The 24705-nt window shown below is 41.6% G+C and overlaps 1 protein-coding gene across 4 annotated transcripts in view; it reads right to left on the reverse strand.

Annotated features, from left to right (window-relative positions):
• LOC143020508 (decapping and exoribonuclease protein-like) overlaps positions 1 to 24705 on the reverse strand; it is a 45627-nt gene that overhangs the window by 20794 nt on the left and 128 nt on the right. The window contains exons 1-6 of one of the 4 annotated variants that reach the window (XM_076176940.1): positions 24378 to 24491; positions 20947 to 21267; positions 18979 to 19130; positions 18657 to 18752; positions 17578 to 17705; positions 1296 to 1432 (exon numbers count right to left, since the gene is read on the reverse strand). In XM_076176940.1, coding sequence (XP_076033055.1) covers positions 1296 to 1432; positions 17578 to 17705; positions 18657 to 18752; positions 18979 to 19130; positions 20947 to 21255 — 822 coding nt within the window. In that variant the 5' untranslated portion in view covers positions 21256 to 21267; positions 24378 to 24491. Of the gene's footprint in view, positions 1 to 1295; positions 1433 to 17577; positions 17706 to 18656; positions 18753 to 18978; positions 19131 to 20946; positions 21268 to 24164; positions 24302 to 24377; positions 24492 to 24705 lie in introns of those variants that run through there. The other 3 variants (XM_076176947.1, XM_076176955.1, XM_076176962.1) reach the window with 3 other exon arrangements.

The raw sequence follows: 24705 nt of genomic DNA on the forward strand, positions 1-24705 counted from the left end.
ACAGGCACTCCTCCAGTCCTCCAGCACTCTACCCTCTCTCCAGCAAACATTAAATAACCTCACCAACCAGTCCACCATCACTGTACCTCCTTTTTTAAGACATTCTGCATGGCATCCATCCAGACCAGGTGCCTTACCTGCTTTCATCATCTTAACTGCTGCCTTCACTTCATCCTTCCTTATTTCTCCTCCATTTTCCTCACTCATCACTCTCATTTTCTTAGCATTTCCCACTGCAGCTATCTTTCCCTCCCTATCCTCCTTCACATTTAGCAACTCCCTAAAATATTCTGCCCATCTTCCCCTTACTGCCTTCTCCTCCATTATCATCTCTCCATCTGCACCTTTTACCTTTTCTTCTCTACTTGATTCACCTCCTCTTCCTCTCTTAATTTCTTTCCAAAACATCTTTTTATTTCATACACATAAGTAAAGAACTGGATGAGTCAAGTAGAGAGATGGATGGATGGGGTGAAAGGGACTTTGAACAAGAGGGGAATAACTGTTGAACAAATAAAGTAGAAAGCAAGGGGTAGGGACGAGTGGAGAATGGCTGTGTATAGATAATACTTTGATGCAGCCTGAAGGGATTTCTCCTCATCTTCTCTATTTTCTGCATGAGGGGATGGAGAGGGGAGGGTTGCCAATTAAGTGAAGTGGTCTTACTGTAAATGTACTGTGTCTTGCTGCATTGCTTCTGACCTGGGCAGTGGGCAAGAGACAGGGATGACCCTTCATCCACATGGAGCTAAGATGAAAGGGTAACAAGGGTGGTGGATGGGATTGGAATGGGTGGGTGTGGGTGCATGCCTTTGAATTGAGTACCTCTATCATAAGGGAGAAGCCCTCTGTATACAGACAGAAGTAGAGATTTACCAAACACTTTCCATCCAATTATGATATACCTGTTTATTTCATCTTCATGACCTTTAGTCATTTTAGCATCTGACCTAAATAATTATAACTCAACTTCCCAAAGATTATCACCATTGATTATAGTGGCTTTACTTTGAACTTCTTCAAAGCTGCTTCACTTACATGCTGAAGAGCAGAGAAAGTTGCTGTGTAAATGAAGCAGCTGATCCTTCTGTGGACATGCTGTATCTTGCTGCCTTGCTTGTCCAGGACAGTGGGTGGGAGACAAGGATGACCCTTCATCCATGAGGAGTTAAATAACAGGGGGACAATTGGGTGATGGAAAGGAGTAGGATGGTTGTATGTCTTGGCGGGCTATCTCCCTTATAAAGGGGAAAAAGCCTTTGGAATATAGAAAGATAGGAAGACAATCTACTAACCTTTCTTCTATCATAATTTGCAGGATCTGCTCCATCTATCTCAGCACCATACAGCAATTCCAGCCCTTGACCAATGTTTGCACAAAATACAGCACAATATTCCTCATTTTCATCCACACCTTCATTAATATCTTTACCTGTAAAGACAGTTCAATATTCATTAAATAACTGGACAATTCTTCATGCATCTTTTGAAGAAAATGGACTGGAGGAATGCACATAGCTCAACTATACATCGCCCAGGATGTAACACTTCACCCCATACCATACAACACATAATGGAAGACTGCATTATACACAATCATGCATGCAAACAACACAACATACACTCTATAAAGGATTTGTGGGAAAACCCAGTTTCGGCTGTAGCATTCCTTGGGGAGACGGGAATGCTCCGACAGACAGTCTAGGGAACGACAACAACAACAACAACAACAACTATACATCATACAAGAAACAAAACTATGACACTCCTAAAGAGCACCCACATTTCATAATTTCACTAACATCAGACAAGACTGGGCTGACAGCAACAGCAGTGAGCTCATCACCCCAATCCACCTGTCCATCTGGTTCATGGAGACAAGTGCCACCACCAAAACCCTCCTCCCTACCACATACAACACCACTGAAACCCAATCAATCCAAATTCAAACAGGTAACAAACCCACAATTACAATAGTTAATATGTACATAAGCCCCAATCATCCCCCACAGTTCCAAACAACTTTAGACCTAACCTTAACCAACTTGCCACCATCCCCAACCTTATCCTGGGTGGTGATTTCAATGCCAATTCATCAGCCTGGTATGTCAACAACCCCAAAACAAACAGAGGGTTTGATCTGCAAACACAACTTGATTCACTGAGCATCATGAACAACACCCATAATCACACACATATCCACCATCAAGCCCTCTATACCCCCTCCTCTCCTGAAATCACCTTCTGGTCCCCTGCCTAACCCCAACAACTTCATGGAAAGTGGATGGTGCCTCGGATCAGACCACCTTCCAATCATCATCACCACCAAAACACCATACACCCTACTTGGCCTCAGACACATACACCAATTACAAGAGAGCAAATTGGGAAGCTTTCATTGATGAGACAGAACAACAATTTGAGACACAAAGCAGTACACGGATCACAGACATAGATGCTACTGTGCACACCTTTAATATGCAAACATGAAATACATCCCCAAAGAAAACAGAAAATCACACAACCCAAACTTCACACCAGAAATCCAAGGCCTCATCAGACAACATGACACACTTAAACACAATATGCCTACACCTACCCCTCAGAACATAGCAGACCAAATACAGGCACTAAACACTTATATCAACAACAAAATACATGAACAAAAAAACATGAAATTGACAAATATGTCAACATAATTAATCATGACACAAACACCAGAAAATTGTACAAGACACTCAACAGCATTACACTATCCAGCAGTCACACAACATGCTTTCATACAGCAATAACTGCAACTGTCAACTTACCTTCAAACAACAAGCAATCACATACATACACATACATATACCAAGGCTTTTTCCCCCTTCCAAGGGAGGTAGCCAAAAAGGGAAAGGCATAAAAACACTCCCACCCATTTCATCCCTAAATACACTCCACACCCCTCCCACCCTTCCTCTCATCTGAGCACCTCCTGGATGACGGGTCATCCCTGCACCCTGCCCACCGCCCTGAGTCAGAAGCAGTGTCGCAAGACACAGTACATCCACAGCAAGGCCGCTTCATTTAATCGGCGACCCCCCCTCTCCGTCCCCCTTTGCATATAAGGAGAGGACGGGGAGAAATCCCTTCGGGCTGCGTCAAAATTTACTCACACATACTACCCCACCCCCCCGCCCATTCCTCCTCATGCAGTCACAACATCATCCATATGCAACCATTCTCCACTCACCTCTGTCTTCCGTCCTCTCCCTTCCTTCCTCAACAGACATTCCCCTCTTCCCCAAAGCCCCCTTCACCCCATCCATCCACCTCATCCTAGGACGTCCCCTCATGTTCACTCCCTCCACATCTGCCTTCCATACCTCTTTTACTAGTCTTTCTTCACTCATTCTTTCCATGTGTCCAAACCATCCTAATATTCTTTCATCAACCCTATCTCCCAAATCCTTTTTCACCCCTGTTCTCCTCCTCACCTCCTCATTTCTCACTCTATCCAGCCTAGTAACCCCCACCATACTTCTCAGACACCTCATCTCAAACACATTCAAACTCCTTCTCTCTTCTTCTCTTATGTTCCACGTTTCTGCCCCATACAGTGCTGTTGGCACAATCACTCCTTCATACAGTCTCCTCTTCGCATCCATTCCCAAATGTCTATTCCTCATTACACTCTTTAAACCACCAAGGCATTTACTTGCTTCTCTCAATCTAAATTCTACCTCCACCTTCACTCCACCTTTTCCTGCTACACTTGCACCCAAGTATCTAAAACTATCCACTTCCTCCAGTCGCTCTCCCTTAATGTTCACTTCCAGTCTACTGCCACTTTCACCCCTTGTACATCTCATCACCTTACTTTTACCCACATTTATCTTTAGATTTCTTCTATCACATACTCTCCCAAACTCTGCCACCAGCTTCCTCAATCCCTCCTCTGACCCTGCCACAAGCGCAGTGTCGTCCGCAAACAACAGCTGGCTCACCTCCCACTTTTCTCCATTTTCTTTAACCATCTCCAATCCCTGACTCACTACCCTAGCATTCACCTCTCGCACCACCCCATCCATGTATAAGTTGAACAGCCAGGGCGACATAACGCATCCTTGACGAAGTCCCACCTTTACTTCAAACCACTCACTCTCTCCATTTCTAATCCTAACACATGCTCTACTACTCTCATAAAAACTCTTAACAGCTCCCAAAAGCTTTCCTCCTATCCCATAAATCTGCATAACCTCCCACAGTGCCTTTCTGTCTACCCTATCATAAGCCTTTTCCAGATCCATAAAAGCCCAAAAAACATCCTTCCCCTTTCCTATAGCTTTCTCACATATCTGTCTTACCACAAAGATCTGATCTACACAACCTCTACCCGTCCTAAATCCACACTGTTCCTCACCAATTACTCCTTCTGTTCCTCTCCTAATCCTCTCAATTAAGATCCTCCCATAAGCCTTCCCTACTACACTCAACAGGCTAATCCCTCTGAAATTACTACATTCACACTTGTCCCCTTTTCCCTTGTAAAGAGGAACTATACAGGCACTACTCCAGTCCTCCGGTACTCTACCCTCTCTCCAGCAAACATTAAATAACCTCACCAACCAGTCCACCATCACTGAACCTCCCTTTTTCAGACATTCTGCATGACATCCATCCAGACCAGGTGCCTTACCTGCTTTCATCATCTTTACAACTGCCTTCACCTCATCTCATCTTTCCTTATTTCTCCTCCATTCTCCTCACTCATCACTCTCATTTTCTTCGCATTTCCCACTGCAGCTATCTTTCCTTCCCTATCCTCCTTCACATTCAGCAACTCCCTAAAATATTCTGCCCATCTTCCCCTCACTGCCATCTCTTCCATTATCAACTCTCCATCTGTACCATTTACCTTTTCTTCCCTACTTGATTCGCCTCCTCTTCCTCTCTTAATTTCTTTCCAAAACATCTTTTTATTACTTTCAAAATTTTCTGTCATACTCCTACCCCATTTCACATCTGCTCTCCTCTTTGCCTCCTTTACCTTTTGCTTTACTTCTCTTTTCTTTTCTTTGTACGTCTCATATGACTCCCCTGTCCTCTTTTGTAACCAATCTGTGAATGCTCACTTCTTCTCTTCTACAACCTTCTTTGTTTCCTCATCCTACCATTCACTACCCTTTCTTCTATTTCCCCCTGTCCTTCTTGTTCCACACACCATCCTTGCACACTTTAAGACTCCCTCCTTGAACCATCCCCATTCCTCCTCCACACCCATCTCTGCTCTATCCTTTACTCCCTCCCACTCCTCCTTCAGCTTCTTTTCGTACTCCTTCTCCTTTTCCTTTTCATTCAAGGAGTTCACTCTAAGAACCTCCCTACCTTTTGTCCCTTTCCTCCTTCTCCATCTATCCTCCACTCTCAGCTTACCTTCCACCAAAAAATGATCTGATATTCCCCCACCCTCTCCCCTTAGCACATGTACATCCTTAACTCTTCCTATCATAATCCTATTTACCACTACATAATCCATTAGCGCTCTATCTACCACCCTTCCCTCCACCACCCTCTCCCATGTGTACTTATGCTTGACTTTCTTCCGAAACACTGTATTTGCTATCATCAACTCTCTTTCTAGACACATTTCCACCATCAACTCTCCACTACGATTCTTTCCTGGAACTCCACACTTCCCAACCACTCCATCGATTGGACCATTTCCCACCCTAGCATTAAGGTCTCCCAGTACTATTACATTGACATTTCTTCCTAAACCCTCTATGCACTCATTTAAATCTATCCAAAAGGCCTCCCTTTCTTCCATGCTCTTCTCACTGCCCGGCCCATATGCACTTACAAAGACCCACATCTCCTTTCCCAGTTTCACCTTCATCCACATTATCCTTGAGGAAACCTCCTTCCACTCCACTACCCCTTTACCTAACTCCTCACTTACTAGAATAGCCACCCCTTCCCTCCCTCGCCCTCTCTTCACTCCTGATAACCTCCCACTTACACTCCCAAACTTACACTCACCCTTCCCTTTCAACTTAGTTTCACTCAAAGCCAACACATCCAACTTTCTTCTCACAAACATACTACCTATCTCTTCCCTTTTACTCTCATCTGTACCACATCCACGCACATTAAAAGACCCAAACCTTAGGGTGCTGGCCCGAGGCTCTCCAGCACCCCTTATGCCATTCCTTTGCTTTTTAGGAATCTGCCCCTTGGGGCTACAGGGAGAAGGATGCCTAGTCCCTCTCCCCGTCCCTTTCTTCTCGCCTCTTACGATCCAAGTGGGAAACTTGGTGGCAGTATTCTTTTCCCCCACCACAGCAATCACACTATTATTATTATTATTAAAGGTTTATTCAATAAATAATTCTGCACAGACAAGCCATCTAACCCCTCACCCTGACAAGAGACACATCATTCAACGTAAGATAAACATGAAATAGTGAAACTGCGTGGAGATAAAAAATATATGGACGACACAGAGATGGCAGAGGTCATGATCAGATATTTCAGGTCTGTTTTTACACCTGAGAGCTCACAATCTTGGGAAGATGGACAAGAAGAAAGATCACCCACAATGAAAGAAATAAAGGTAACACAAAAAGAAATAAGAGACCAGATAAAAAACCTAGATGTCAGGAAATTGCATGGACCAGACTGCAAATTGGATACTGACAGAGTGTATAGACGTAGTGACAGGTAAACTATACAAGATAATTGACTTCTCACTCAAAGAGGGAAAGGTGCTGCAAGATTGGAAAGATGCATAGTACCAATATATAAAGGAGGAAATAGGGAAGATCCTACAAACTTCAGACCAGTATCCCTTACAAGCACAGTAGCAAAAATATGCAAAAAGGTCATCAGAAACAAATGGACCAAAAACTTGGAAGAAAATGAAATAATAAACCCCAAACAATTTGGCTTTAGAAGTGGCAGATCATGCATCACAAACCTAATCTGCTTTTACACGAGATTAATTGAGATAATACAAGAATGAGATGGCTGGGCAGATTGCGCCTTCTTGGATTTGCAGAAGGTATTCGACAAAGTACCACATAAAAAATTAATAAGAAAAATTTAAATAATAGGAGGAATACAAGGTAAACTGCTTGAATGGATGAAGGATTTCTTAACTAGGAGAAAAATGAGAGGTACTTAGAGACAAAAATTCGAACTGAGAAGATGTGAAAAGTGGCATCCAGCAAGGCTCTGTATTGGCTCCTTTAATGCTTGCCATATATATAAATGATATGGATGAGGGAGTAAATTGTTACATGAACTTCTTTGCTGATGATGCCAAATTACTCAAGACAGTGAGAACAGAAGAAGATTGCAGATCGCTGCAAGATGACATAGACAAAATATGGAAATGGAGTAGGAGATGTGAGATGAACTTCAACATTAAAAAATGTAGCATAATGGAATTTGGATAAAGTAAAAACAGAGTATCGGGACAGTATAAAATTGAAAACAAAGATGTCAAAAAAGTCGATTCAGAAAGGGACCTAGGAGTAATTGTCTCAAGCGACTTGACACCTGATAAACATGTCAATAAATTATTCGGAGAGACTTATAACTTATTGAGATCAATGAAAGTGGCCTTCAACTACATAGATGAGGAGATGGTAAAAAAAAAATAGTCGTTACACTCATAAGACCTAAACTAGAATATGCTGTAACAATATGGGCACCTAGCACAACGAAGAACATAAGAAAATTAGAAAGAATCCAAACAGCAGCAACAAAAATGGCACCTACACTGTCAAATCTGACATACGAACAAAGATTGGAGAAATTACATCTGTTGGTGGCAGAGTTTGGGAGAGTATGTGATAGAAGAAAGCTAAAGATAAATGTGGGTAAAAGTAAGGTGATGAGATGTACAAGGGGTGAAAGTGGCAGTAGACTGGAAGTGAACATTAAGGGAGAGCAACTCGAGGAAGTGGATAGTTTTAGATACTTGGGTGCAAGTGTAGCAGGAAAAGGTGGAGGTAGAATGTAGATTGAGAGAAGCGAGTAAATGCCTTGGTGGATTAAAGAGTGTAATGAGGAATAGACATTTGGGAATGGATGCGAAGAGGAGACTGTATGAAGGAGTAATTGTGCCAACAGCACTGTATGGGGCAGAAACGTGGAACATAAGAGAAGAAGAGAGAAGGAGTTTGAATGTGTTTGAGATGAGGTGTCTGAGAAGTATGGTGGGGGTTACTAGGCTGGATAGAGTGAGAAATGAGGAGGTGAGGAGGAGAACAGGGGTGAAAAAGGATTTGGGAGATAGGGTTGATGAAAGAATATTAGGATGGTTTGGACACATGGAAAGAATGAGTGAAGAAAGACTAGTAAAAGAGGTATGGAAGGCAGATGTGGAGGGAGTGAACATGAGGGGACGTCCTAGGATGAGGTGGATGGATGGGGTGAAGGGGGCTTTGGGGAAGAGGGGAATGTCTGTTGAGGAAGGAAGGGAGAGGACGGAAGACAGAGGTGAGTGGAGAATGGTTGTATATGGATGATGTTGTGACTGCATGAGGAGGAATGGGCGGGGGGGTGGGGGGTGGGGTAGTATGTGTGAGTAAGTTTTGACGCAGCCCGAAGGGATTTCTCCCCGTCCTCTCCTTATATGCAAGGGGGGACGGAGAGGGGGAGTCGCCGATTAAATGAAGCGGCCTTGCTGTGGATGTGCTGTGTCTTGCGACACTGCTTCTGACCCAGGGCGGTGGGCAGGGTGCAGGGATGACCCGTCATCCAGGAGGTGCTCAGATGAGAGGGAGGGTGGTAGGGGTGTGGAGTGTATTTAGGGATGAAATGGGTGGGAGTGTTTTTATGCCTTTCCCTTTTTGGCTACCTCCCTTGGAAGGGGGAAAAGCCTTGGTATATGTATGTATGCATGTACATCTGTCAACACTGGAACAGAGAAGAGAAAGAGGCGAGTTGTTGACCATTTTCAGAATTATGAAAGGGATGGAAATTCTCGATAGAGACGACTTATTAAAGTGAGACAGAAGAGGACACGAAAATAAACTAAAGAAAGACAGTTACAGAAGAGACCTGGGAAAAAAAAAAAAAAAAAAAAAAAAAAAAAAAAAAAAAAAAAATAGCTTCCCACACAGAATGATTGATGTCTGGAACAAACTGAATGGAGAAATAGTGAATGCCAAAAATATACACCATTTTAAGAATAGACTGGATGTGGAGAGATACGAAAATGGGTCACTATGAGCACAGCTCTTGTACCATAAAATACTAGGTAAATACACATACCAAAGCCTTTTTTCCCCCTTACATGGGAGGTAGCCAAAGAAAAAGGCATAGAAACCACTCCCACCCATTCCATCCCCTACATACTCCACTCCCCTCCACCCTCTTCCCTCCCTCACATCTTGGCACCTCCTGGATGACGGGTCATCCCAGCATCCTGTCTACTGCCTTGGGTCAGAAGCAGTGTCGCAAGACAGCACATCTACAGCAAGGCCGCTTCATTAATTTGGTGACCCCCCCCCCCCCCCACCCTCTCCGTCCCCTCATGCAGAAAAGGAGAAGGGGAGAAATCCCTTCGGGCTATGTCAATTTATTTATCATACATACTCCCTCACCCCCTAATACATCACAGCATCATCCATACACAACCCTTCTCCATTCACCCCTATCTTCTGTCTTCTCCCATCCTTCCTCAACAGACATTCCTATCTTTCGTAATGCCCCTTTTACCCCCATCCATCCATCTCATCCTAGGACACCCCCTCATATTCATTCCTTCCACACCTCTTTTATTATCTTTCTTCACTCATTCTTTCCATGTGTCCAAATCATCCCAATACTCTTTCATCAACCCTATCTCCCAGCTCCCTTTCCACACCCTGTTCTCCTCACCTCCTCATTTCTCACTCTATCCAGCCTAGTAACCCCTATCATACTTCTCAGGCATTTCATCTCAAGCACATTCAAACTCCTTCTCTCTTCCTCTCTTATGTTCTATGTTTCTGCCTGTACAGTGCTGTTGGCACAATCACTCCTTGATATAACGTCCTCTTAGCATCCATTCCCAAATGTCTATTTCTCATCACACTTCTTAATCCAACAAGACATTAACTCGCTTCTCTCAATCTACATTCTACCTCCACCCCTATTTCTCCCTTTCCTGCCACATTCACACCCAAGTATCTAAAACTATCCATTTCCTCCAGTCTCTCTCCCTTAATACTCACTTCCAGCCTGCTGCCACTCTCTCCCCTTGTACATCTCATCACCTTACTTTTGCCCACATTTATATTCAGTTTCCTTCTTTCACACACCTTCTCAAACTCTGTCACTAACTTCCTCAATTCCTCCTCTGATCCTGCTACAAGTGCAGTGTCATCAGCAAACAACAATTGGGTTATTTTCCACTTTTCTCCATTTTCTTTAACCATCTCCAACCCCTAACCCACTACCCTTGCATTCACCTGTCGCACCACCCCAGCCAGGGTGACATAACACATCCCTGATGAAATCTCACCTTTACCTCAAACCATTCACTCTCTCCATTTCTAATCCTAACACAAGCTCTACTATTCTCATAAAAACTTTTGACTGCTCTTAACAGCTTTCCTCCTATCCCATATATCTGCATAACCTCCCACAGTGTCTTCCTGTCTATCCTGTTGTAAGCCTTTTCCAAATCCATAAAAAAACAAAAAAACATCCTTACCTTTTCCTATAGCTTTCTCACATATCTGTCTTACCACAAAGATCTGATCTACACAACCCCTACCTGTCCTAAAACCACAATTTTCCTCACCAATTACTCCCTCTGTTCCTCTCCTAATCCTTTCAGTCAAGACCCTCCCATAAGCCTTTCCAACTACACTCAACAAGCTGATCCCTCTGAAACTACTACACTCACACTTGTCCCCCTTTCCCTTGTAAAGTGGAACTATACAGGCACTCCTCCAGTCTTCTGGCACTCTACCCTCTCTTAACCCCTTCCATACGGTGCCGCACACATAGGCGTCATGAGGAGCAAGTGGATTCGCGACGCTGCCATATCGGAGTCTTGATTATATTTATTGTAGTCGCCCCTGTGTTTTTACATTCTCCCTAATCTGCTCTTAATCCCATTCTCTGTGGTTTTCAAAATTCACGGGTGAAAGAGAGAACGATCGATATAAGCCGTGACTATATTTTATGATGCGAATATTATTACGACACGTCGTACGGCTGGCATTGGGTGCTGCCCGCGAGATTTAAGTCCCGTAATGAAGTGGTTAAACAAATATTGAATAACCTCACCAGCCAGTCCACCATAACTGTACCTCCTTTTTTCAGACATTTTGCATAGCATCCATCCAATCCATATGCCTTACCTGCTCTCATCATCTTAACAGCTGCTTTCACTTCATCTTTCCTTATTTCTTCTCCATTTTTCTCACTCGTCACTCTCATTTTCTTAGCGCTTCCCACTGCAACTACCTTTCCTTCCTATCCTCTTTCACATTTAGCAACTCCCTAAAATCCTCTGCCCACCTTCCTCTCACTGTCTTCTCTTCCATTATCATCTCTCCATCTGCACCTTTTACCTTTTCTTCTCTACTTGATTCGTCTCCTCTTTCTCTTTTAATTTCTTTCCAAAGCATCTTTTTATTACTTTCAAAATTTTGTCATACTCTTACCCCATTTCACATCTGCTCCCCTTTGCCTCCTTTATCTTACGCTTGACTTCCCTTCTCTTTACTTTGTACCTCTCATACGATTCCCTCGTCCTAATTTGTAGCCAATCTATGAAAGCCTGCTTCTTCTCTTCTACAGCCTTCTTTGCTTCCTCATCCCACCATTCACTACTCTTCCTTCTATTTCCTCCCGCCCTCCTTGTTCCATACACCATCTTTGCACACCTTATGACTCCCTCCTTGAACCATCCCCATTCCTCCTCCACTCCTAGCTCTACTCTATCCTTCACTCCCTCCCACTCCTATCTCAGCTGCTTCTTATACTCCTCCTCCTTTTCTTTCTTATTTAAACAGTTCACTCTAAGTACCTCTCTACCTTCTGCCCTTTTCCTTTTTCTCCACCTATTCTCCATTCTCAATTTACTTTCCACCAGAAAATTATCTGATATTCCCCTCACTTTCTCCCCTTAGAACATGTACATTCTTAACTCTTCCTACCATACTCCTGGTCACAAATGGCAGCAAAAGATAGAAGAGATAAAGCTTGGAAAAGATGGAGAAAAGACAAAAAAAAACTAGAAAGTGGCAAATATATATAAATTAAAGGAATGAATATATAAAAATATGCATACATACATATACCAAGGCTTTTTCCCCCCTTACAAGGGAGGTAGCCAAAAAGGAAAAGGCATAAAATCATTCCCACCCATTCCATCCCTGAATACACTCCACACCCCTCCACCCTCCCTCTTATCTTAGCACCTCCTGGATGACAGGTCATCCCTGCACCTTGTCCACTGCCCTGGGTCAGAAGCAGTGTCGCAAGACACAGCACATCCACAGCAAGGCCGCTTCATTAAATCGGCGACCCCCCCTCTCCGTCCCCCCATGCTTAAAAGGAGAAGACGGGGAGAAATCCCTTTGGGCTGCGTCAAATTTTGCTCACACATACTACCTCACCCCCCATCCCCCTGCCCATTCCACCTCATGCAATCACAACATCATCCATATACAACCATTCTCCATTCACCCGTCTTCTGTCCTCTCCCATTCTTCCTCAACAGACATTCCCCTCTTCCCCAAAGCCCCCTTCACCCCATCCATCCACCTCATCCTAGGACATCCCCTCATGTTCACTCCCTCCACATCTGCCTTCCATACCTCTTTTACTAGTCTTTCTTCACTTATTCTTTCCATGTGTCCAAACCAGGGGAAAAAATACATTTTTTTTCCCAGAGCCATTTTTCATTTTCTTTTCTCAATTTCACCAGAGCCATTTTTGATACTTCCAGAGCCATGTTTTTGCAGGTTCGATTTCCTTCAAACTATTGGAAGGCTAACTCATTACTCATGTCAGAGCGAGTTTGCATATGTACAGTGTACGTATGCATGCGGTGATGTGGTATTGGGTATGGTGCATTGTACATGTAGTCAGCGCGTTGATTGGGCAGCTAGCTGCATGCAACCAATGAACTTCCCTTCATACAGGTACCATGCAATTCAAAACTAGCAACATTATGTAGCACAATAGTCGTGTAGAGTCTAATCAACATGTACTAGTATAAGCGCACATGCTGCTGATACGAAGCTAGGCTAGGTAAGCCATTGAACTCTAGCAGTGATACCGCATACACATATGTACGTACATCAACAAATTAAAGTTGATTGATGCATTGCGTTTATGATATCGATTGATAATGCAATGATTGATCACGGTTAAGTTGTGTATGCTCTGATCTTTTCATCAATGGTGATGGGATTCAGGGATTGCCAAATAATGGATAATGCATGAAAAACGTTGAATCTTGCCGCGGGAGCGATTTTTTTTATAGGGGATCGCTCCCGCTATTGGATTTGCGAGAGCGACATTGAAACTTTCCCGAGCGAAATCGCTCGTCGCTCCCGTGTATTTTTTTCGCTGGCCCAAACCATCCTAATACTCTTTCATCAACCCTATCTCCCAACTCCCTTTCCACCCCCGTTCTTCTCCTCACCTCCTCATTTCTCACTCTATCTAGCCTAGTAACCCCCATCATACTTCTCAGACACCTCATCTCAAACACATTCAAACTCCTTCTCTCTTCCTCTCTTATGTTCCATGTTTCTGCCCCATACAGTGCTGTTGGCACAATCACTCCTTCATACAGTCTCCTCTTAGCATCCATTTTCCAAATGTCTATTCCTCATTACACTCTTTAATCCATCAAGGCATTTACTTGCTTCTCTCAATCTACATTCTACCTCCACCTTCACTCCACCTTTTGCTGCCACATTTGCACCCAAGTATCTAAAACTATCCACTTCCTCCAGTCGCTCTCCCTTAATGCTCACTTCCGGTCTACTGCCACTTTCACCCCTTGTACATCTCATCACCTTACATGTACCCACATTTATCTTTAGCTTTCTTCTATCACATACTCTCCCAAACTCTGTCACCAACTTCCTCAGTCCCTCCTCCGATCCTGCCACAAGCGCAGTGTCGTCAGCAAACAACAGCTGGCTCACCTCCCACTTTTCTCCATTTTCTTTAACCATCTCCAATCCCTGACCCACTACCCTTGCATTTACCTCTTGCACTACCCCATCCATGTATAAGTTGAACAGCCAGGGCAACATAATGCATCTTTGACCAAGTCCCACCTTTACCTCAAACCACTCACTCTCTCCATTTCCAATCCTGACACAAGCTCTACTACTCTCATAAAAACTCTTGACAGCTCCTAGAAGCTTTCCTCCTATCCCATATATCTGCATAACCTCCCACAGTGCCTTTCTGTCTACACTATCATAAGCCTTTTCCAGATCCATAAAAGCCCAAAAAACATCCTTCCCCTTTCCTATAGCTTTCTCACATATTTGTCTTACCACAAAGATCTGATCTACACAACCCCTACCCGTCCTAGATCCACACTGTTCCTCACCAATTACTCCCTCTGTTCCTCTCCTAATCCTCTCAATCAAGATCCTCCCATAAGCCTTTCCAACTACACTTAACAAGCTAATCCCTCTGAAACTACTACATTCACATTTGTCCCCTTTTCCCTTGTAAAGTGGAACTATACAGGCACTCCTCCAGTCCTCTGGCACTCTACCATCTCTCCAGCAAACATTAAATAACTTCACCAGCCAGTCCACCATCACTGTACCTCCTTTTTTTTAGACATTCTGCATGGCATCCATCCAGACCAGGTGCCTTACCTGCTTTCATCATCTTAACAACTGCCTTCACTTCATCCTTCCTTATTTCTCCTCCATTTTCCTCACTCATCACTCTCATTTTCTTAGCATTTCCCACTGCAACTATCTTTCCCTCCCTATCCTCCTTCACATTTAGCAACTCCCTAAAATATTCTGCCCATCTTCCCCTTACAGCCTTCTCTTCCATTATCATCTCTCCATCTGTACCTTTAACCTTTTCTTCTCTACTTGATTCGCCTCCTCTTCCTCTCTTAATTTCTTTCCAAAACATCTTTTTATTACTTTCAAGATTTTCTGTCATACTCTTACCCCCTTCACATCTGCTCTTCTCTTTGCCTCCTTTACCTTTTGCTTTACTTCTCTTTTCTTTTCTTTGTACCTCTCATATGACTCCCTCGTCCTATTTTGTAACCAATCTGTGAAAGCTCGCTTCTTCTCTTCTACAACCTTCTTTGTTTCCTCATCCCACCATTCACTGCCCTTCCTTCTATTTCCTCCTGTCCTTCTTGTTCCACACACCATCCTTGCACACTTTGTGACTCCCTCCTTGAACCATCCCCATTCCTCCTCCACACCTAGCTCTACTTTATCCTTCACTCCCTCCCACTCCTCCTTCAGCTTCTTCTTGTACTCCTTCTCCTTTTCCTTTTCATTTTACATTTTATCTAATGAAAACCAACTTGAAGTATTTGCTCATGATTTCAGCCATTTCTGTATCTTCAGTGTATTCCATATTCCCTTAGCATAGTTTCACTATTTCTTGTTTGCTTTTTAGTTTACCATTTACATTTCTAGTTTACCATTTACATAGCTAGCTGGCTGAGCAGGTTAGGGCGTTGTTACTTGTGGCGAAGGTTGAGGGGATGGCGGTTCGAATCCTGCCACTAGGAAAGTTGAACCAAGGGCATGGTTAATTAAATTCCACGCCACAAAATCCTTAGTAAGGGGCACTGTCCTAGCCTTCCGATGGGGGAAGTTTGTGACACTAAACCATATCATCGTATCATTTACATATTTATAGAATAGTTTTGGCTGATCCTTACATTTTTCTATTATGTCTTTTTCATGGTTTCTTTTTTCTTTCCTGCATTAAAGAAAATGGAGAAAAGTGGGAGGTGAGCCAGCTGTTGTTTGCTGACGACACTGCGCTTGTGGCAGGACCGGAGGAGGGACTGAGGAAGTTGGTGACAGAGTTTGGGAGAGTATGTGATAGAAGAAAGCTAAAGATAAATGTGGGTAAAAGTAAGGTGATGAGATGTACAAGGGGTGAAAGTGGCAGTAGACTGGAAGTGAACATTAAGGGAAAGCAACTGGAGGAAGTGGATAGTTTTAGTTACTTGGGTGCAAATGTGGCAGCAAAAGGTGGAGTGAAGGTGGAGGTAGAATGTAGATTGAGAGAAGCGAGTAAATGCCTTGGTGGATTAAAGAGTGTAATGAGGAATAGACATTTGGGAATGGATGCGAAGAGGAGACTATATGAAGGAGTGATTGTGCCAACAGCACTGTATGGGGCAGAAACATGGAACATAAGAGAGGAAGAGAGAAGGAGTTTGAATGTGTTTGAGATGAGGTGTCTGAGAAGTATGATGGGGGTTACTAGGCTAGATAGAGTGAGAAATGAGGAGGTGAGGAGAAGAACAGGGGAAAGGGAGTTGGGAGATAGGGTTGATGAAAGAGTATTAGGATGGTTTGGACATAGGGAAAGAATGAGTGAAGAAAGACTAGTAAAAGAGGTATGGAAGGCAGATGTAGAGGGAGTGAACATGAGGGGACGTCCTAGGATGAGGTGGATGGATGGGGTGAAGGGGGCTTTGGGGAAGAGGGGAATGTCTGTTGATGAAGGACAGGAGGTGAGGACAGAAGACCGGGGTGAATGGAGAATGGTTGTATATGGATGATGTTGTGATGCATGAGGTGGAATGGGCAGGGGGATGGGGGGTGAGGTAGTATGTGTGAGCAAAATTTGACGCAGCCCAAAGGGATTTCTCCCCGTCTTCTCCTTTTATGCATGGGGGGACGGAGAGGGGGGTCGCCAATTTAATGAAGTGGCCTTGCTATGAATGTGCTGTGTTTTGCAACACTGCTTCTGACCCAGGGCAGTGGACAAGGTGCAGGGATGACCTGTCATCCAGGAGGTGCTAAGATAAGAGGGAGGGTGGAGGGGTGTGGAGTGTATTCAGGGATGGAATGGGTGGGAATGATTTTATGCCTTTTTCTTTTAGGCTACCTCCCTTGTAATGGGGAAAAAGCCTTGGTATATATATGTATATATATATATATATTATGTTAAAGGCTTGAAAATTCTTAAACCAGCTTATGAAAGATTAGATTGGGCTATATCATATAAGCTACTCAGGGAACTAGCACATCTGCACAGAAAACTATATTTATTAATGCATTTTAGATATGTGTTCCTTTTGTATTTGTTTCCATGATCTAATGAGATCCCCCCTGTCACTAACCTAGAGTCAGTTCTCTCCACATCTTTCAATAACCTGAAAATTGTAATCAAGACACCTTTCTCTTCTATTCTATAAAATAGTATGTCCTGTATGAATAAGTTATGAAAAGATTGCAGTTAATTGGTTAATATTGTATAATGTATCAACAGACATTAAATTGTAACACAATAGAGCTCTGTGTCACTGCATTTATGCTACTCTTATTATCCATCTTCCCATAACCCATATGGAATTATCATACTTTTTTTACAATAAATTTGAATTCATACCTTGTGTCATATATTGCTCAAATTTGTAGCCCCAACAACACATTCTTTTCTGTCGTTCTGTCTGATTCCTTCTATCTTGAATTCTTTCTGGAGTTTCATATGCATACAGGTATATTGTACCACGAAATCTGCAATCAACATAAATTTTCAGTCAAATGCCACCAATTTTCTTTTTGAAACATGGTGATTCACAACTTTTCAATCTCACATTCTACTTATAGATATCACAGGGTTTGGATGCACTCCACATAAACACAAAGTATTGGGAATGGGCAAGTACAAAGATGCTATTAATGATCTACTTAATGGGAAATGAAGGGAATAATAAAGGATACCTGGATGTGGTGGTCCTATAAAATGAACCACTAATCAGCCCATTTTCAAAACCTGTCAACCTCCTCACCTCTACCAGGAAGTACAGTCCTAAGGGGCCAACACTCAGTCTCTGGACTGGACTCATGACCTCTCTCTCAATTTCAACTGTATTTCTTATACTTTTCCACACATGGAGAGCTGAAAACTGGCAACTGCTCTCCTACCCTAACATTTTCAGCTTGTGGCATAGAAACAGTTCCATGCCAATACAATGTGGACAACAGTCTACAGTTTCTTCCCATAGAGATCTAAGGGTGGGCCCAAGGACCAATGCTGTGGGGGTCCAGGTTTCTAGTCAGTGTAACTCACAGCAACAATTATTAACATGTATGTCTTTTTATGGGCGACTTTAATTTTTCTGCAAGTTCTATAGGTGATGTCATGAATGATGTTGCCTGTGGATGGAGGGAGGGTGAATATAATGAAATCTGGGGATGTTATTTACTGGTTGTGTTGGGAAGTTGTCTCATGGGGAGCTCATTAGCAATAAACAGAAATGAACACAACATATCTGTGGAGGACCTCTAGGAGTCTGTGAGGGTAATTAGTTTTCTTCATTGCTTTGGTGCCCTGCCTCACTGACTCTGCAAGCAACTCAACAATGACAACAAATGAACATAAACTAAATGTGAAAAGATCTTACCAAATCTTTTCTAACCTTAATCTAGATTCATTAAGGTCCTGATATGCTGACTTGTACTAACTTTGTTGCACATATAATGAATCCTTCTCGATCTTCAAAAGGTGTGCACATAATTTCTGTGAGTAAGCCCCTGAAGCAAACTATTTTTGGAAATATGCTGTAAAAAAAAATACATCATGTTAAAAAGTCTTCCTTTTCTTAGCATGACTGTATGACAGATAACTAATATAAATTTCACTTGATGTTTTATATACACAAAAAGCTATGTTATGTGCATAAATCTTATTAAAGGTTTGGAGGGAATTATTCTTCAACAAATAACCTTAAAATATTTCTAAATATTTGTTAGTATTGCCCAAGACAAACATGATTTTTTAGCTTACTTCTCCAGTGGCTTGTTCTTATCACTATTTCCATACAGTCTATGCGAGTTGTATTGGATCCACTGAAGCAATCTATCAAGCTTCTCATCTTTTGTTTTCTCAAAGTCTTTCAGCTTAGCTTTGTCCATAGCGAAGTCTAGGTCCATTGCAACCTTTTGAAAGTGAAGTTCATACATCAATTACATCAATCTACTTCAAAATGGCATCATTAAAAATTTCATACTTATGTGTAACCTGATGGTCTCCCATATGGGAATGATGATTGATTCAGTTTAACATTACAAAACTCCCCCTATCAGGGGGCAAGGACTGTGCCCCTTATAGAGGAAATTGTAGCATGGAATATAATTAACCATGCCCTTGGTCCAACTCACCTGTGGTAGGGCTCAAACTGCCATCATATTGACCTTTGCCACACATAGCAACACCCTTAACCTGTTTGGCCATGGTATGGGAACCCAACAAGAGCAAGTGACCAGACCCATAGATCTTTGTCAGAATCTTAAGCCTGGTCCATGGAATGCATTTCAGCCCTCAAGGCATGCATTTTAGTAGGGACGTTTACCTAATAATATTTACCTATTTGTTATATATAAAAGAGGAACTATGCTTGTGGTACACTCCTCTTTTTCTTCATTGATCACATCTATTCTTAAAATCATTTACAATTCTATCTGGATTATATCAACATTTATGCTATTCCAGTTAATGCAGCTACACAGATAACTGTGCTTTTTGACATCCTTCAGACATGTGTTCTCATGACATAATTAAGTTCTCAAACCAAGAGATCTCTGTCTATTTTGTCCATTCTCTTTAATGACCTGAACAGTGAGATCATGTCACCTCTTTCTTTTAATAATGGCAGATCCAAATCTGCTAGTCTCTTCTCATATGATTTATCTACAATGCTGGGAACTAATCTGGTTGCTGTCCTTTGTAATCCCTAAAGTTTGTTTATATCCTGTAAGCTGTGTGGAGACCATACCACTGCTGGATATCTTAATCAAGGGTAAATTAATCTTTTTTTCTTCTTTCACCTCTTTACAATAAAAAGCTACTTTTGTGTTCATTAATCAACACTGTAAACCTCACCTGCAATCTTGTTACTGACCTCTGTAGGTAGAAGCACAAAAGCAACTTACAAAATTATTTCAAAATTGAAAATGGTTTAAAAAACTACTAACACAGGGCTACTGGTATGTCTGCTTTCCCATTTCCTGTTACTTCAAATTTATATTACCAGAGAAAACTGTACTACAATAAATGGTAGGGGTTACTAGGCTGGATAGAGTGAGAAACAAGGTGGTGAGGAGGAGAGTGGGAATGGAGAAGGAGATGACAAATTGGGCTGATGAAAAAGTATTGGGATGGTTTGGACACATGGAAAGAATAAGTGAAGAAAATTTAGTAAACGAGGTGTGGAAGGCAGAGGTAGAGGAAGTGAATTTGAGGGGATGACCAAGGATGGGATGGATGGATAGGGTGAAGGGGGCATTGAGCAAGAGGGAAATGTCTGTTGAACAAGGAATGGTAAAGGTAGGAGATAGGGATGAGTGGAGAGTGGTGGTGTACAAATGATACTGTTATGCAAGGAAGGGAGGGGCAGGGGATGGAGGGTAGGGGATGCTTATGTGTGAATGATATTTTGATGCAGCCCAAAGGGATTTCTCCCAATTTCCTCTTTTTCTGTATGAGGGGACAGAGAAGAGGAGTCACGGATTAAATGAAGCAGCCTTGTTATGGATGTGCTGTGTCTTGCTAGATTGCTTCTAACCAAGGGCAGTGGGTGGGATACAGGGATGACCCATCATCCATGAGGAGCTAAAATGGGAGGGAGGGAAGGGTGTTGGAGAGGAGTGGAATAGGTAGGAGTAGGCTACCTCCCTTGTAAGAGACAAAAAGTTCTTGGTATATAGACAGATAAAAAGTTTAAAAATATGAACACAAAAATTGTAATCACAATACCTTTTTGTCTTTCCACCAATGCAGTGGAATATAATTAAATGTTTCATCACAGTTGTGTCTATACTCTCTGTTAGAATCTAAAGCAAATTCTCCGATCACAACTGGTTTACAAAAAGTTTCCTCCTCCTTATAGTCAAATTTTTTGGAAGGGCGCACTCTAAAAACCTGCCTTCCTGAACATTTTCTGGTCAAGGACAATTCCTTCTCTGGAGGATCTCCATAGCTCTGGTAATGTACTTCATGAATGTGAGGCCTCCTGCTTTGTCCTTGATCTCCATCTTCAACTGCTTTTCTTTTAAAACCAGACATTTCCTGTTAAGCCTGATGGAAAAAACAGAAAAAGAAAAAGAAAAAATTAAATAAAGCCTTTTATTTTTACTATTGTCTAACTATTTCATTTATCTGTCTCTGTGACACACCAACTTGGCCAATTCCTTTCATGTAAATTAATATTTATACTTTTATTCTAGCTACTGCCAGGCTTTTACTTCAGTGGTACCCATTACAAGGTTTAGGTGACTTAAGGTTCATACATACATACATATACCAAAGGCTTTTTCCCCCTACACAGGGGGGGGGGGTAGCCAGGTTCATACATGTGCAAATTTCCAAGGCTTCTTACACAAATATTAGATATCTACAAATCATTCTCCTTCCTAACACTACATATCCACAGCTCATAAAACATCCATTCCATGATGTGATTACCAATAATAGGACCAAACTTTATCATTATTGTCTTTAACCTTAGTTATGACTTTGCATACCTACATCAAACATTCATGATATTATCATGACATCACCATGTTGCTAGTCCTTCTCACAAAATATGACAACCTTACTAACAAGAAGTCAGAATGGTGAATAATATAGGCTATTACCAGCCTGAATGAATGGAAAAGTGCCACCTAGTGTAGAAGGGTAAAAATATGATGACACCTATATAAATCTCATACTGAAGTGGTTAAACGTAATATGTGTAAAAACATATGCAAAAGAATATATAAAAACCACATATCAAACACATGGAAAAAATATTAAAAGTATATAAAGCACACATTGCACAGATGCTCAAAATCAACAGATTTCTCCCCTCCTCGCAATATACAACTAGGTAAATCAGTGTTGCCATAATAATTATTCACTTATTCAGTCATTTATATCTTGATTCCTGCAAAAGCTATATCATCTTCTATACTATTTCAGGATTTTATGCATTAGTACAAAAAAATGCATATCTTCCTATCCTTCAGATGTATAGCCTTTTGAAATTTGTCCTTATGACCTCTTGATATCCTCTGATCCTAAACCAAAAAAATCTGTCAGTTTTGGCTGCCTTCTTCTTCAGTGACCTAAACACTACAACCAAATCACTTCTTTCTCTTCATTCTTGATGGGGAGGCTGATGATTTGGAGTAAATTTTTTGGTGCAGGTGGTAGGCTGTTATAGATGTTTGAGTGCATGTTTTTTCTTTCTTATTCAACTGATTGTGCCTATGTTATAAGAGGAGATGAAGGACTAGGATTGTAGGCTCTTTCATAGAACTGTGTGCCAAAAAATTTCATGTGCTGCTCTATGGGAAAGATTTTAATTTCTTCACATAAATGTTCTACTGAGGTGGTTTTTGATGCATGCTATAATTCCACTTAATGTCTTGTTTTGTGTACTTTGTATGTTGTCTATTTTTTTTTTTTATTGTGGGGAACCATGCTGGGGAAGTGCAGTTGTGTTTCTCAAGAATTGTTTGTAGACTGTGATTAATTTATGCAGGCCAGAACCTGTGCTTTCTACTGATCCTAATATATTTATTTTCTTGGATGATTTTCAGTCAGGTGTGGCCTGAAGGACATGTACCAAAAGTAAGGCCCACAACTTAAGGGTTCTTTACCAATGAGAGGTTTTGCCCATTCAAGTTTACTGTTGGATGTTTCTTTAAGTTAAAGTTATCTGGAGTGAGCAAAGTCACTGATTTCTAAGGGCAGGCTCCTGTTCTATTTTGTCTTAGCCACATTTCTATGACAGAGGAGTCATGGGGACAAATTGGAAAAACAAGTCTACATGATATCAAGGAGAACAGTTTTCTATGCAGATGCATCAATCCTTAGAATAGCTTAGAAGTTGGCAGAGCCCATCCTCCATAACTTAATTCAAAATTCCATATGATAGTTGAAGATGAAGAGACATATAGCTCCTTTACCATACTTCACAATTTGGTAAACACAATTAGATATGTATTGTAGTGAGATCTGGGTTACATCTACTACAGGTCAGGCTGGACAATGGCCCACCTCAATGGGTACATTTAAAGAGAATTAACCATTATATAGGTTACACCAATTAACTAGTATATGATATTGGCGAGGGTACAACACACATCAGGTTTAATTTCTCTTATTTAGTATATGCTCCTTCCGAGGTATATGAACTAGAAGAGATATTATACATCATGTTTGAGTCTATAGTTGAACAGCAAGTACCCATCATAGGACACAGTTGTCGTTTTCTGCAACTTCAGTGTAATTAAAGGCATAAACTAATCTGGCTATGAAACTTGTATTAACAATGAATATTTCAATGGATGTGGGACAGGTGTGTGCTTTAAATTGGCTGTCCCTATAGTGAGGCATTCCCACAAAGTTCAAAGGTTGTTACCAGATCAGTATCAAATCATTTATATGTGAAAAATGCTGGATGGTCATGTCCCCAATATTAGAGTGACCCTCAGGCAAGAAAGGACAAAATGGAGATCTTACTACATTGAGGGGATCGCCAGCAACAGCAGGAGCACCACATCACTCCAAGCTCCTTCACTGGAGCAGCCTCCAAGCTCTTCAATAATCTCTCCAACGACCTGAAGAACACCACATCCTGCACAGTCGAAGTACTAAACAGATGACTGGATGCCTTCCTACAAGAAAATGAAGATCCACCTCCCACACCAACCTACAGTATTACATGGCCCATTTACAACAAGTTGGTACATTGTATACTACTTCACTGGAAGCAACACAGCTAGTGAGGAAGCAGTGGCAGTTCCTGTAGCTGAGGTGTATTCACCAAAATCTTTGCAAAGTATCACAAGTTAGGTATAATCATGTTATTCTGAACTACGATAATCAAAAAGGATGAACAAAAAAACATTGGTGACATTAGATACCAATGGGTCAATATCTTTTGTGGACATAGTATCTCTCACCTGTTACACTTTGTTACTTACACCCATACCTTACGCAGCCTTGTTTTAAACATTCCATGCAAACGTCATTATCATGTACAGTAATATTATTGGGCTCGACTGTCTTTGACTCTATTGGTCGCACTACAAACTTGGCAATCTTGAAGGATTATCTCATTCCTGCAAATTACTAATTACGTACATACACCTTGATAAATGGTGGTGTATATAAACTATAAGTAAGGCCAGTGATACCGTAGAGAAGAAGAAATTAATGAACTGCAGGGGCAGGCAGTGATCCTTGGTGGTGGGCGCAAAATAAACAAGTCTTAAAATTGGTGTTGGGTAAACATATGTTTAATTGACATATTTCAGATATCTGTCAAGCAAATGTAATAACTTGATTGTAGACTTAAAAAATACCAACAGGGTTGAAGTTCCATAAATTTATATATAAAAATTGTGGTAAGAAGACTGATGGAATGTATAATACGAGAAATAGATAGGAGTCAATCAAATATTCAAAGCAGCAATGTTCTTTCCTGAACCTTGTGAAAATAGAAACATGACCAGGATATAATTT

This window comes from Oratosquilla oratoria, chromosome 3, assembly GCF_046742065.1.
Source record: "Oratosquilla oratoria isolate Oo_2021 chromosome 3, ASM4674206v1, whole genome shotgun sequence".
In the NCBI taxonomy this organism is placed as follows: Eukaryota; Metazoa; Arthropoda; class Malacostraca; order Stomatopoda; family Squillidae; genus Oratosquilla; species Oratosquilla oratoria.